General features: G+C 41.0%; 2 protein-coding genes across 3 annotated transcripts in view; one reads left to right on the forward strand and one right to left on the reverse strand.

Annotated features, from left to right (window-relative positions):
* Xiap (X-linked inhibitor of apoptosis) overlaps nt 1–16,322 on the forward strand; it is a 71,375-nt gene that overhangs the window by 34,750 nt on the left and 20,303 nt on the right. The gene's annotated exons all lie outside the window — the stretch shown is intronic.
* On the reverse strand, nt 5,700–6,819 carry LOC101576744 (gap junction alpha-1 protein-like). Its single transcript, XM_004646065.2, has one exon. It carries the CDS (start codon nt 6,807–6,809, stop codon nt 5,700–5,702), a length of 1,110 nt encoding a protein of 369 aa, XP_004646122.1. The 5' UTR covers nt 6,810–6,819.

Below are 16,322 nucleotides of genomic sequence, written 5' to 3' on the forward strand. Positions count from 1 at the left end.
CCCACGTACTTGTTTATTTTTTCTATCTTTTATTTGATGATAACTGACACTCATTTTAAAACCAATAATTATTGACTCAGATATCTTTATCAGTGCTGGGGATCAAACTTTGGTCCTCTGGCATGCTAGGTAAGTGGTCTACCACTGACATTCCAAGCCCTCGTCACTATTTTATTTCAAGACAGGATCTTTCTGTCTTGCCTAGGCTGGTCTTGAACTCCTAGGCTCAAATGAACCTGTTGTCTCAGCCTCCTAAGGAGCTGGGATTATATATATAGCTTTTTAAAACTGATCTTTATTTCAGGTAATCACATTTTTATCAGGAAGTTTAGTATGTAAATACATTTTCAAACAGTGTTTTGATATTAAATCTCACATAAAATGTTTCTCCATGTGAACTTTTTTCTATTTAACATTAGAAAGTTTTAAAAATTCATTAGTCCAAACTATTTGAGTCCTTGTATCCTCATAGTTTTAATAGCCTGCTCTGAAAGTATCCATATTAGCTCTACCAGGAAATTAATTAATAGCTTTGAGAGCATGAGATATGGTGCTTGTAATCCTGTCACTCTGGGAGGCTGACTCAGGAACATGTCAAGCCCAGACTGTGCAATTTAGAAATTGAGTGACAGTCTGTCTCTAAATAAAAAATAAATAAATAGAGGCCTAAGGATGTGCTCAGGGTGAAGCCCTTGGGCTTCCAGTACTGCAAAACAAAATCTTTGTTTTTGCTTTGGGAGGAATTACTCAGAAACCATATGAACTTATATTCATTCTAAATTTTTACATGTAAACATACTGCATTATTTGTATGTAATATGATTAATACCAAAGAAATCAGGCAAATAATGAAAGTAACTTTGTGTTTACTTATTTAAAGTGGATATATGGGACATAAGTAGCCTAATGATAATATAACTCTACGTGTGAGTGGCAAATACTACATATTTCTCCTAAGGTTTAGGCATTGTTGCTAGAATGCCAATAAAGAAAACTCAGGAGTGTAAGTCAGTAGTGGAGCACTTGCCTAACATACACAAAGGCCTTGGTTGGATCCCTGGTATTAATGGAGGAAAACACAAAATTTTTGTATGAAAAGTTTCACAAGTTTGTCATGTTTGTAAAATATTTTAATTTTGGTACATTTCGTATTTAAAGCATTCATACTATGATAATATATTAAAAGACAATAAAAGCCCAGCAACATATACACAGATGCATAAAAAGCAGAATACTGCTTGTGAGATCAAGGATAAGGCAGGAATTAGACTCTTATATTACCAGAGAAAAATGAAATTAACTTTTTAAAAACATAAATTATACCTATTTGGAATTAATTTATAAATATATGTTTTCACATAAACACCAGTATGAACTGTCATAGGATTTAATAATTCAGGGACATAGTTTCAGTGCTTCATAATATAGAAAGCCACTCCTAAAAACAGCCCTCCGGGGACAGTGGTGTGGTAGTGCATGTCTCTAATCCATAGTGCATGCCTGTATCCCAGTGATTGGGAGGCTGAAGTAGGAGTATTGCATAGGTTCAGGGCCTCCCAGAGCTACATGGTAAGGTCAAGGCCTAGCTGAGCCACGTCGCAAGACCCAGTCTCAAAACAATGCAGTTTAATTTAATTAAAGTTGGCACAAAGCACTTTGGAAGGTAAGTTGCACAGTGAGCAACAGAAGAACTGCATTAAGGAATATAAGTATTGGCGAGACAAGAGCTGAGGTGCTCTTATCAAAAGAAACAGAACCCAACTTTTTCACATTAGAATTTAAAGAGTGTAGTTAAAAATTGACTTAATTCTGTGAAGCAGGTTAAATATGTAGCCACTTCAAACAAAAGTGACTTAGTCCTCTCACGTATGTGCTGTATGTTGTTTTCCAAATCAAAAGCACATAATTTCACCAGCAAAAGCCCTTTTTTTAGACTTGACAATTGTTAGACAAACTATGATCACCTACTATTTTAGTATTTTAACAGTTTCATTGAAATGTATCTCAAAACTTACAAATCATTTAAGCCCTGCATACAGGGCTGGGGATGTAGCTGTGTGCTGCAGCATAAGCTTAGCATGGCTAAAAGCCTTGGATTTGATCCTCAACACCACGAAAATAACACATTTACAATTAAAACAAAAATACAGTTCAGTGGTTTCAGGGTTCACTATTCAGAATTGTGCTGTCATTACCATAGTCTATCTTTAAGGCATTTAAAAAAATGTATTCAGTACAAGGTCTACAGGGTCTCACTATGTAGATTGGACACATAGTGATGCTCCTGTTTTCAGCCTCCGAAGCACTGGGATTACAGGTGTGCACCACCATGCCCAGTCTCAGTTGCTGTGTCAGCATGCCGTGGGGGTGGGGCTGGCTTGGCATGATGGGGATTGAACCCCGCTGCTGTACTCTGCCTAAGCAGGCGCTTTAGTCTGCTGAGCTATCTGGCTGGCCCTTAAGGGATTTTTATTACTCCTAAAAGGTTGTCATTCCCTAGTCTTCCCTCCCCAGCTCTAAGCAACCGTTAATTATTTTCTGTTTCCGTTTATTTTAATGACATTGTAAGGCTGCAGTGTTACTGTTTTCATGCCTATTCTAGGTCATTGGCCCTGTGGTTTAAAAGCTCTTTTTAGAACTTTTAGTTTTATTAGTATGTGTGTAGTACATAATGGTTTCATTCATCATGAGTTAGTACATGTGCATAACATATCTTCATTTTTTTATATCTTTCCCACTCCTAAAAGCTCTTCAAGTAGCCAAATTTGCAAGTCCTATTATACCCTCGCTGAGAAGACATTCAGCCACGGTTTCATGTTATGGCTTTTTCATCTTCTGAAAGTATTTGATCTAGAGCATATATTTAAAGTTCTGTGTTTTACACTACTTGCTAAGCAAGCTGTCTTAATTAGAAGGAATGAGACTGTTCTTTCCAGACTTAGAATTGAGTTTGTTCTATTTTATGTTAAGAAATTCAGGCTTTCAGTTGTAAGAACAGCTTTAGCAGTGGTACACTACCGTCTTCAATACTAATGTCATCTTCATCACTTCTTTTAGGTCAAATTTGGTTCAGTTTGCTGTGAGTAGCCAGACAGGCTGTTGTTAGTAGATTGGCTAGGGCTGGCAGACCTGACTGTTCCCAATAGTTATGTTCCTGGTATGCTGGTCTTATGATTATGGTGAGGTTGTTGCTGTTAGTAATCAATTACTTGATGGAGATGCTTGCTTGAAACTTACACACCATTAACTTTTTAAATGTCACCATTAACAGTTAATAATCACAGGGTATGTTGGTGCATGCCTATGTTCCCAGCTACAGGAGAAGCTGTTACAGGAGGGTTACAATTTTGAGTTTAACCTAGACAACTTGGAAGGACCTTGTGTCAAAATAGAATGGACTGGGGATGTAATTCAATGGCAGAGTGCTTACCTAGTATGTGTAACATCTTGAGTTTAATCCCATGTACAAAAATAAAGCACTAGTGTTTGGCATAGCAGTGACTGAATATGGCTTTTTTCTGTGCGTTTTTTTTCCTTCAGGGCAAAATAGTATGTTACTTAAAACATTTATCTATTAGTATGCCTATATCAAAAGCATTGTTACCTGGTTCTTCCTTGTTTTGTATGAAAACCCTAAACAGTGGCTTGGCTGTTGAAATAACTTTATGATAGTTATCATTTATACATTTTAAGTCTCCCTGGATGTCTTCACGGCTTATACAAAGTCTAAATTAGTTTTTTTTCTACTAAATTAAACTTTATTTAATAAAGAACAGTCCAGAGCACACAATCTGATGGACTAGGTCTAGGTTATATGCAACAAAGGTGAACATGACAGTAGTTTAACATGGAATGTCAAAAGCATTAGTATTTTCCGCTGTTCAGAATTGTTCTATGTAGTTGATGCACAAGAAGTAGGAACATCAGATTTTCCTCATTCATTCATGATGAGTTTCAAAAAATCAATTGAGGGGTTGGAGAGATAGCTCAGTAGAATAAGTGCTTGCCTGGCAAGTGCAGGATCCTGAGTTCAATCCCCAGTACCACAAAAAAAAAAAAAGAAAAAAAAATTAATTGAGCGCTGGCCAAATACTTCAGCAGATTAAAGTACCTGCAAGCAGGCACAGAGGCAGGGGTTCGATCCCCTGGGCTTACCTTGCTGGCCCTGCCCCCAGGGCTAGCTGAGATGGCAATTGAGACTGGGCTTGGTGGCGCGCGCCTGTAATCGCAGCTCTTGGGAGGCTGTAAAGAGGCAGATCACTATGAGTCCAATCTAGTAGTGAGATCCTGAACACCCTACAGACCCTTCTCTAAAAAATAAAAAATAAAATCAATTAAAGAACTGATGTCTTTAGCATACAGTTCAAATAAATTAGTTAAATGTGCACTCCTGAAACATGTTTTAGTTCCTTCTCAATCCCAAGTAAAATCTTAGTACAAACATCGAAGTTGCTGCCCACTCAAGACTGTCAGCCTCTGAACGAAGACTCACTCTGAATTCATGTGTATTTAAGTAAGCTACAGCCGAGAACACCAGTTACTGCAAATCCGTGTAGGCACAGTGAATACTAGTTCTCTCTAAGCATTTGTTCTAGGTCTCTCACATTAATGACTAAAGCCTGTTTACTAAAGTCCTATCATTCAGGCATTAATGATTATTTTTTTTTCAGGAAAAAGGCAATCATTCATTTAAGTAATAGCATCACTGCTACATTCAAAAAAGGAAAAAGAGACACAAAATGAAAATAGTCATAATCAACAAAATCAGTATCCACAATAGAATGCAGAAGGAAAACATCTTAGGAAAAAATGTGGGCTTTGCTACACAGGAGATCTATAGCATCTTAGAATGTGAACACCAGTGGCCCACCACAGCCCGAGATCCACCTAGAAGGTACAGGTTGGAACACCATGTGTTTTATTCCAGGTCTTTGTGAGTCTGTGCTGCACCCTTTGTGCCAATACATGACATATAATACACATGCACACGTACCCACGTGATGGCTAAAATATCAGGCATTACTTGTCTCCCTGACATGGACTCGGATACATGTGAAGTGATGATGCCTGAGCCTGTCCAAGCACAGAGTCATTCGGCATGGTGGGCGGAGCAGGGGTAAGGGGATGGGCAGCTGGCTCCCGTATAAGCAAGCCATGCCAGGTCTTTTTCCATGGGGCTTTTCTGAACTTTTAATTGACGACAATAACAACAATAAATGGAATGTTTTAGTGGAGACACAAGTACAATTGTCTGTCTTTCTCTTGTGGGAAAGAAATGAGATGTTCAGAAAGTGTCTGTTCCTGGCCCAGAGTATTTCAGTATCTTGGTAAAACAAAAATTAAAAATACACACACACACACACACACACACACACTCAGCCACTTACACACAAAGGGGTGATCCCAGGGTATGAGGGGAGAAAAGCCCTTACTAAATCTCAGCCACATGACTCTGAGGAGAGCCACAGTGCTTGGAAACTGCTACATAAAATATCAAGTACCTCCTGTCCGCCCCTCTCACTCATCCATCTGTCCCATGCCCCAGAGAACATGCATTACTATGTCTGTCTGTGTCCCAGGCTCTCAGGAGGGCTGCTGTTGAGTACCACTTCACTGAAACAAAAGAACCCAGGTGGCCTCTCCTCTGGCACCCGCCTCTTCTCCACCACTGAGTGGACCTCACCGCTCAAAGACTGGGTCTAGATTTCCAGGTCCTTGTGCTGGGGTTGGCTGCTGGCTCTGCTGGATGGCTGCTGCTCCACAATAGCCAGGGACTGGAGTTTAAGTCCCGTGGAGATCTTTTTGGAATTCTGGTTGTCACTGGGGAAGTCAAAGGGCTGGGCATGGGAGTTGGAAATGGTGCTGCCTGACTGACCTGTGCGGTTCTGCTCCATTCTGTATTGGGCCCAGTTCTGCTCAGTGGTCTGATTGTTCCTGTCCCTGGTCACCAGGTTGTAACCAGATGAGGACATGGGCAAGAGTGGCACAGTGGGTGAAGAACAGCCTTTGAAGTAGGCATACTCGGGGAAACCACAGTCCTTACAGGGGCTCAGGGGGCCACTGGCAGGGTAGTAGGGTTTGCTCCTACACTTGCGGTCCTTGATGCCCTTGAAGATGATGTAGAAGAGCTCAATGGTATTGAGAGCCAGTGAGACCAGGGATACCACCAGCATGAAGATGATGAAGATGGTCTTCTCGGTGGGGTGTGGCAGGAAGCAGTCCACCTGGTGGGGACATGGGTCACACTTGCAGGTGTAGATGGCACTGAGGCTGAAGCCATAGATGTGCCACTGGATTAGCAAGAAGGAGACTTCAAAGAGGGACTTGAAGAGGATGCTGATGATGTAAGTGCGTAGCAAGCTGCCACGCATCTTCACCTTTCCGTGCTCCTCGATGCCGTACTTGAACTTCTTGATCTCAATCTGCTTCAGGTGCATCTCCACATTGGCACCATCCATCTGGGCAACCCTGAGCTGCTGCTCCTTCTTATTCAGCTTCTCCTCCTTTCGCATCAGGTAGAAGACGTGAGCCAGGTAGAGCAGTGAGGGCACTGACACGAAGATGATTTGCAGCACCCAGAAGCACACATGTGAGATGGGGAAGGACTTGTCATAGCTCACATTCTCACAGCCAGGCTGCTGCGTGTTACAACGAAAAGCTGACTGCTTGTCACCCCAGGCCGACTCCACTGCCGTGCCCAGCAGCAGGATATGGAAGATGAACAGCACAGAGAGCCACACCTTGCCCCCTGCCGTGGAGTAGGCCTGGACCTTGTCCAAGAGCTTCCTGAGGGTGCTCCCGTCTCCCATGCTGCCTGAAGACCACTGTGTGGCTGGCCTGCTGGCTGCTGTCCTTCAAGTCAGGGGCCGGGGTTGCTCAGAGCTGAGGTGAGTTGGGGCTGCTGGGACAGTGCTGCAGGCCTGCTCCTGAGGGCAAGTAGAGACCTCCAGAGCAGCTCAGGCTCAGATTCCAGAGCTCTTAAATGTTTCAAGCACTGACTCAACTCAGAGGAGAAGTTAGAGGAAGGGACAGCATTGGAGGGCAGGAACTGGGCCGAGGAGGGCTAGGGGTACCTACTGTCACCAAGGGTCCTCCCCACCCCCCTGCAAGCCAGCACCGTCCCTCTGGAGGCTCTCCTGCTCCCAGAATCCCAAGTAAGCTGGGAGCTGTGTGCACAGAGAGACCAGAAACACTGAAAAATTGTGCATTTTTCAATGCAACAATTCCTGAACATAAAAAAATTGCATTGGTTATTATTTTGGCTGGAGGTATGAGGAATCAAAGTCAGGACCTTTTGCATGCCAGGCAGGTTCTTGTGCCTCTGCTATATCCTCAACCCCTACATTAGTTATTTTGTGAGCATATTATAGTACCTGTATGAAGCTCAGAATTTCTGCATTTTGCTTTTTGTAGTGAAAAACAGTTCAACCTTCCTCTTCAACTCTAGGACATAGGATACCACTGGTTAGCAACCATGGCTGAGCACAGAGCTTCCCCTAGAGAGTGCCATAGTGGCAGACTTGCATGCAAACTGAAGCCCAGCCACCAACAGTCCATCAACTGCACATACTCACAGAAGTGGCTTGGATCTGGCCTTGAGCTTCACTGCTATGGGGCTAGCACAACTATATAACTTCGGCTGCTTGCTCTCTGCCATCTGACCCAGATAATTGGGACCACCCTGAGAGTTGGAGGGTTTTTTTTGAATTTTAATTTTTTAATGTAAATTTATGTGTTTGGTACAGGTTCTCACTATACAACTCACACAGCATACAGTGCCGGGGATCGAACCCGGTCCTTGTGCTTGCCAGGCAGGCATGTAGACTGCTGAGCTATCTCCACAGCTCCCACCCTGGGAATTTTTAAGTGACAGTACCATCAAAGACATTTTGGAGACAAAGATCACCTGTAATATTGCTATCATAATGTATCTTTCTGATTTATTAAATACTGCCTTCCAGACCTTGTCTAGAAGTATATTTTTATGTGGTAGTAGTCTTGTATGTGCCCAAGTCAATCTTTTTCCTCATTCAGATAACTTGTATTGTACATGTTTGAGAATCTTAATCATAAAATAGAAGAAATAGAAACTTTTTAATTGTCTGTACATACCAAGTATGTGGGTTTTATCTATTTGTCTCTCCTGCTCCCCACTTCCCATTTTCTCACTAGCTTGGCAGTCAGCCCCTTCTCCTTGGCATTTGCCCATGACCTCACACAGCTGACGGGGCTAACCACAGGCATATATATGTAGATTTTACTTTTTGGGTACCAGGGATCAAACTCTGGACCTAGTGCTTGCCAGGCAGGTTCTTATGCTGCTGAGCTATCTCTCCTGCTATATGTAGATTTAAAGCTCATCTATCTACCATCTTCAACTCTTCCAAACCCCTTATATAAACATGTTACTTTACTGATCATTTTAATGCTATTATTGCTTCCCTAGTGCTGCTTTTCCCAAACACTGTTCCCCTCAAGATTCCTTCTACCATCATGGCAAAGCTTTCTTTGACATCTTTCTTTATCCCTGCCTGAACACCATCCTGCTTACCCAGTACAAAGCCTAAATATGCTTTTACAGAGAAGCCTTACATTGTCTCAGCATACTTTATTATTGTACTTAGATCTCTTCATATCCAAAGCATTATTTCCTCCTCACAATTCGATGTTCTGTCTATAAGAACTCTCTACAGTGTCTTCTCAGCACCTTCATTTCACTTAAATCATTTTTTCCCTCCTGTCCCTTTCTATCTTTTGTGAGTCAACTTCTCCATTTGACTTTCTTTTTAGTACAGGGACTTAAACCCAGGGCCTTGCACGTGGTAGGAAATGTTCTACCACTGGACTACACACTTAGTTGACCTTTTTAATTTTACCTTGAGATAGTCTCACAAAGTTGCCCAGGCTGCCCTTGAACTCGTGATCCTCCTACCAGTTTCTAGGGTTAACAGATGTGTGCCACTAGGCCTAGCTCTATTTTTTTAATGTATTTAGTACAGGGTTTTACTGTGCAGCTTGGACTCATAGTTATCCTCCTGTTTTCAGCCTCCCCATTTCTGAGATTACAGGCATGTGCCACCATGCCCAGTCTCAGTAGCCAGCTCAACACACTCAAAGGGCAGGACTGGCATAGCATGTGGTGCTAGGGATCAAACCCTGGTCCCTGCACTTGCCTAAACAGGTGCTTAGTCTGCTGAGCTATCTCACTGGCCCCTGGCTCTTCTTTACATTGTTTTTTCCTCTGACTTCTTTCTTTGTTGCAGTACTGGGGATTGAACTCGGGATCTTGCACATGCTGGGTGCTTAACGCTACTGAGCTGTCTCCCCCGGCCACTTTGACTTTTTTTATTTTTTATTTTAGGGAAGGGTCTACAGGGTGTTTGGGTCTCATTACTAGATCTGCCTGTTGACAGCCTCCCAAGACCTGGGATTACAGGTGTGCGCCACCACACCCAGTCTCAATTGCCATCTCAGCACACCCTGGGGGTAGGGGGCTGGCACGGCAGGCTGGGGGATTGAACTCCCAGCCCCTGTGCCTGCTTTCAGGTGCTTTAATCCACTGAGCTACTTGGCCAGCCCTCTCTTTGACCTTTTTTTTTCTTTTTTTTTTTTTTTTTTTTTTTTTTTTTTTTTTTTTTTTTTTTTTGGTAGAACTGGGAATTGAACTCAGGCCCTTGTGCTTGCCAGGGAAATGCTTGATGGGCCCCCTCTCTTTGACTTTTTACTCTGGATTCTGCTTTCTCACCTTTCTCCAAAAGCTTAAATTCTTCATAATGTATATGTGATGTTCAATTTTGTGCTTTTGAAAAAATAAATTACTGTTTTAAAAACAGTGCATGGGGCCGGGGAGGTGGCTCAGTGGAATAAGTGCTTCCCTGGCAAGTGCAAGGGCCTGAGTTCAATCCCCGGTTCTGCCAAAAAAAATGAAAATAAAAACAGTGCAATCTAAACTGTTAAGTTTGAAATTACTGTTGTAGTCAGGGTTTGCAGGGTTATAGATTTAATACAGGACACATAATTTATAGGATTAATATATAATATTCACCTTAAAAGCCAAATGCAGGACAGTGCAAGAGGTCTCCAGAGTCCACACACTGGAGACCCAAAGAATCCAGCTGAGAGCCTGGATCCCACAGCAATACCCTACCCAAGGCTGGTTGAAAACCCAGAGCTCATGGCAGTGTCCTCCACGAGCCCAGCTGGAGGCTAAGGTCCCATGACAATGTCTCGTGCAAGTCTCTTTATCAAGGATCTGACTGGGAAGGCCTACAGCTCAGTGTGGTGGAAGCTAGAGATTGTACCAGTCAGGTGAAGAAGGATGTGTGTCAGCAGGCTGAAGGATCTGCACTGGATCCAGGAAGCAATGCTGAAAGTAAGGCCCAGAGCTCCTCTGAAAAGAACAACGGCCATCCTTGGTAGTAGCGAGAACACGAACAACTGAGTTCGTATAGGAAAACCAGTGCAAAAGTTTCTCCTGGATAATCAGCAACTCAGCATCTTTCCCTCCAGTTTTCCTTTATGTTTACAACAATTCTTAGGTGGGACTTCCACACCCAGAATCATGCTGATTCAGTTCAGTTGGGTGTTACAAGTCGACCATTAGTCCACCATAATAATGCTAACAACTCCTGAGCAGATAAGGTCTGGTTTGTTGTTGTTGTTGTTGCTGTTTTTGTCTTTTTTCAGACAGGATCTCACTATGCAGTTCAAGCTGGCCTTGAGCTCACTTTGTAGCCCACATGAGTCTTGAACTTGCAACAGTTCTCCTGCCTCAGGCTTCCAAGTGCTAGGATTAGCCACCAACCAGGCTTCTCATGCCTCTGAAGAAGCAAGCTAACATGGAAGTTACAGTGTTAGCAAGGGGGATTGACAGAGACTAACAAGGGGAAATTGGACTATTTCTCCACAGTGGAGGAAAGGAAGAATATACTTGTAGTGCAGGAGATCTCCTAGGGTAGTGTTACTATACCCTGTTATTAAAATCAGTGGGAGACTACAACCCAATTCAGGAATGGTAGAAAATGGTCCAGACCTTTAGGAGTGAAGCTCCAGGTGACCTCACCAGGGAAAGAACAGAGACCTGATGAGGTGTTTGCCAAAGGCCAAGGGAATAGAAAATGAGTATTAGAAGTACTAGATACCAGCTGTGACTCTGTGATCAGTTACAGAAATGAGGATTATAGTTCTCTCCTAATATGCTTCCTGTATAATGTGTTGAGAAAGACTTAATGTTAGTTCTTAAGTATTGTTAAACCTGTGTTATAGTGTTCCAGTTGTGAAATGTTAGGAATAAGCATTACCCAAGGAAAATGTCTACTCTGGGGAGGAATTTATGTGTTTCTTTTTTATGCAAGGCATTTATAAGACATTAGGCACAATTATGAATTTGTTTCTGGAGACTGTAGTTTAAGGAAATGTGTCTGGTTGTCAGACTGACAAGGGGTGGGTTGTAATTTGATTTTGTCAACTTGAGTAAGAAACACCCAACTTGAGTTACTTGGATCAGCATAGTTTACACATCCAATAGCTTTGTAGTCTGAATGAAATAAAAGGGAAACAAAGAAGGAAGGCTCACTTCTATTTTTTTCAGAGAAGCTCCAGTCTTTACCTTCACCTTGGTCATCATCTTCAGCCTTCCAGCACAGACCCTTCAACCTTCCCTCATAAAACCTTTGGGCTCCTGACATAGACTCACGTGGGACCTCACACAGGACTTTAATTAGCTGCAGGCCTTCAATTGGATCATTTGGATAACTAGCCTACAGACAGCTCTTGTGTACTTCCCCACACGTGACCTTATGGATAGCCATTGTAAGCCAGTCTTGTAAATTCTTATATACTGTATTTGTGTATCTTACATGAAATATGGTTCTGTAGTAAATAATGATACACAACCCAATGCATTTTATACTGCTATTGATTGCTTTAAAGTTTGTTCTTGTATTGGGTTAAAGTGTACTGGTTATAATTATACTTATTGACCTTAATTCTGCCCTCAAGTCACACAGAATTTGGCTCCCTTTTCCCTACAAAGCCTTATAGATATCTTAATGTATTTATTCTATCTTCCCTACTCTTCCTGTCCTAGGCTTTTCTCCTTTTGGGATAAACATCCTCACTTATTTCAACTCTTCCTATGATATTTTCATTGTCATGATTGGTAATGACATTAAATTTTGTTAATACTTTCCTGAAATGTCTTTGAAACAGGAAATAATATTAAAGATGTTCCTGAATTGGATCTGGATGTTGCACATTTGATCACTAATGTAGCCTGAAGTTCAATACTTTTTTTTTTTTTACTTTTTTTGAGTGTGTGTGTGTGTTTTCCTTGAGTTTTTTTTTTCTTGGTCTTTTTTTATTTTTAATATATTTAGTACAGGGTCTACAGGGTCTCACTACACAGATCGGACTTGTAGTGATCCTTCTGTTTTCAGCCTCCCAAGCACTGTGATTATAGGTGCATGCCACCACACCCAGTCTCAGTCACTGTCTCAGTGAGCCCCGGGGGCAGGGCCAGCGTGGCATGCAAGGGATTTTTTTTTTAATCTTTTTTTAAAAATATTTATTTATTTTTATTTATTACATTTATTTATTGTGTGTGTGTGTGTGGCCAGCTCAGCCCACCAGGGGGCGGGTCTGGCTGGCATGTGGTGCTGAGGATCGAACCGCAGTCCCTGTGCTTTGCCAAGCTTGTTTCAAGTAGGTGCTTTAGACCACTGAGCCATCTCTCCAGCCCGGCATGCAAGGGATTAAACCCTGGTCTCTGCACCTGCCTAAGCAGGCACTTTAATCCACTGAGCTACTTGGCTGGACCTTGGTCTTTTTAAGACATCTCATTATGTAGTTCAGGCTGCCTTGAACTCACTTTGTAGCCCAGGTTGGTCTCAAACTCCAAGAGCCTTCTACCTCAGCCTCCCAAGTGGTGGGATTACAGGCATGCCTCACCACATCTGACCCTTGTTTATTTGTTTTTAAGATAGGATTTTGCTTTATTGTCCAGGCTAGCCTTGAACTCAGCCTCCTAAGTGCTACAATTGGGCCAGGGATACAGCTCTGCCACAAGTGCCAGCCTGGCAAGCACAAGGTTCTGAGTTCAATTCCTGGTACAAAAAAAAAAAAAAAACAAGTGCTAGGATTACGGGCATGCACCACCACATCCCAACAGTTGCTATGAGGTTATGTTTTATTGTTTTTGTTTTTTAGTAGTGATGTAATTTGCTTCATAATGAATATATAATTAATTAAAACTATCAGGTTTTTAATTTGGAGGTTTGCCTTAACATGACTTTATTCAAAACTAAGTCTCCTAGTTCCCAAGAGTTTTTTCTTTCCCCTCAGTAATAGTTTTAAAAACAATAATATAAGACTATACATTTACTCCTATTTTATCTCACTATGGGTGCTTGGTGGCACACATCCATAATCTCAGCGATGGGGAGGATCACAAGTTCTGAACTACATTGTGAAGCCATGTCTCAGAAAAAAAAAAACAGGATATTTTTTTTTCTCTTTTTGAGACAGTGTCTCGCTATGCAGTTCAGGCTGGCCTGGGGCTCACTTTGTAGCTCAGGCTTGTCTGGAACTCGCAAAGAGCCTCCTGCCTCAGCCTCCCGAGTGCTGGGATTGCAGGTGTGCACTACCATATCTAGCTTGATTTTTTTTTTCAATTTATCCTACTGACCTGTAAGCCAGCCTTGGTTTCTTTGAGTCTTGGTTTTTGTTATCCAGTTCAGTAAAGGGGCTTTGAAGTTAATTATGTTTTTAGACATCTGGCAAACGATAACCAAAACTCATAGAGAATATATTCTGAAAATTCTTAAATGTACATATAATTCAGCTGTACTGGTATTTATATGAATTATTACCACTGGGAATTAACAAAGCCAAGAAAGCCTGAAGTTCATTACCAGCTTACAAGAGAGAAGAAGCCTTTTGTTGAATATTACTGAAAGAGACATGATGTTCTATAGACGTTGTGCCAGCATAATGTTGAAAGATATGGATAATTCTTTAAGACATCTATGCCCATATGGAGTAAAGAAAAATCACTGTGACCATTCTTTTTTTTAAATACATCTTTATTTTTAGTTGGCATAGAATAATTTTACATATTTATAGGGTACAGTGTGGTATTTCACTGCATGTATATAATGTGTAATATCAGATCAAAATAACTGTCATATCTTTAACTTCAGATATTTGTTTTTCTTTGTATTAGGTACATTCAAAATCTTCCCTACTAGCTATTTTGAAATCCTTAGCTAATTTTCAACCATAGCTATTCTCCTGTGCAATAGAACATTTGAATTTACTCCTTGCAAACTGTACATCTTACCCACTAACCATCCTCTTACCATTGCCTCCAACACACGCACCGTTCCCAGGCTCTGATAACCACAATTTTGTGTTTTAATTATGAAATCAACGTGTTCACTTCTACCTGTGAGAAAATGTGGTATTTACCTTTCTGTGTCTAACATATTTCACTTTATATAATGTCCTCCAGTTCCATCTACATTGCTGCAAGTGACAGAATTTTTTTGTGGCTGAAACATATTTCATTTTTATATATACCACATTTTCTTTACTCTTTAATCCAGCAGTGAATAGGTTGATTCCATGTCTTGACTCTTGTGAATAGTGGTATAATAAAATGTGCAAATGTAGATGTCTCTTCAACATACTGACTTCAGTTCCTTTGGATATAACTTAGTGGGCTTGTTAGATCCTCTTCTCAACTCTTTCAAGAGCCTCCATACTGTTTTTCCATGATGGCTGTACTTGTTTACATTCCCATCGATAGTGTATTAGTGTATGAGATTTCCTCTTCCTCTGTCTTTCCGTCTCTCTCTTTTCTTTTTGTGTATTTATTTATTTATTAATGCATTTGGTACAGGGTCTACAGGGTCTCACAGGGGTGGGGCCAGCATGGCAGGCCAGGAATCGAACCCCAGTCCCTGTGCTCTGCTTAAGCAGGTACTTTAGTCTGCTGAGATATCTGGGCGGCCCTATTTTTTTTTTTTTTTGCAGAGCTGGGGATTGAACTCAGGCCCTTGCATAGCACTTACTCAACTGAGCTATCTCCCCAGCCCCTATTTTTGAGACAGAGTCTCACTATGCAGTCCAGGCTGACTTTGAGGTCACTTTGTAGCCCAGGCTGGTCTTGAACTCAAAACTGACCTCCTGCCTCAGCCTCCCAAGTGTTAGGATTACAGGCTTGTGCCACCATGCCTGGCAAGAGATTTCCCCATCTATACATCCTTACCAGCATTTGTTGGTTTTTGTCTTATATAATAGTAACAAAATAGCTATAATAGATGTGAATGTGAGGCGATATCTCATTATGATTTAGATTTTGTATTTCTTTTTTTGCATTTCCTGATGATTAGTGGTGTTGAACTTTTCTTTTTGAGAACCTGGTTTGCCTCATAAATGGTGTGACCACAGTCTGGTTTGCCTGGGGCAACGGTGAGTTATGCCTATTGTCTCTGTGTATGTAATTCTTCATTTTAGTCATTATTTTTCGCTTTCAAAAGGATCCAGGTTTGGAGAATAAATTATCCTTTCTCAGTCCAACTGGCTCCTTAGATATTACATAGCTGTAATTTGGCAGCTCTAATTAGGCTGCCAAATTATCTTCTGTTTGAACAGATTGTTCCTTGACCAAGGAAAATTGATAGCAAAAGTAACTGCAATTAAGGTCTACCAATACTTAGGATTTTCTTCATCTACCCTGTAGAGGGCAGTATTTTTATATGTTTATTTATACTTAAATATATTTATGATCCCCTTCTATCAAAAATGAACTTATTTATGCAGAAAATCAGAAGTAGTTTATCCTCAATGTGTAGGAACATGAACAAATATTTAAAATTAATTCATTAACATTCTGAACATTTATTTTTTTAATTGTGAAAACTGAACTCTGCCTTGAATATACAATGACCCATCATGACAATTATGTATAAACTTTAAGAACATGCATATTTTATGCTTCTTTCATGTTTTTCCTAATTAATGATTTACATGTTTAATTATAGTATATTATGCATCACAGTTTCCATATTTATATAAAATAAGCACTTATAAGTTGTTTTCTTGTACTTGTTTAAATATTACTTTCTACAAAAAGAGAAAGCAGAGAGCTAGGGGTGTAGCTCAATGGTTCTTACTGTCTAGCAGGTGTGAAGCCCTGGGTTCAGTCTCCAGCACCATAATAGAGAAATAAAATAAAAATATGAGATTTTACTGTATGATTTGAATGGTGTGGTAAATTAGAGTTCTAGTATTCAGAATTTGAATGTGTTAGGGCTGGAGAG

The sequence above is a fragment of the Octodon degus genome, unplaced genomic scaffold, assembly GCF_000260255.1.
Source record: "Octodon degus isolate 3935 unplaced genomic scaffold, OctDeg1.0 scaffold00251, whole genome shotgun sequence".
NCBI lineage: Eukaryota > Metazoa > Chordata > Mammalia > Rodentia > Octodontidae > Octodon > Octodon degus.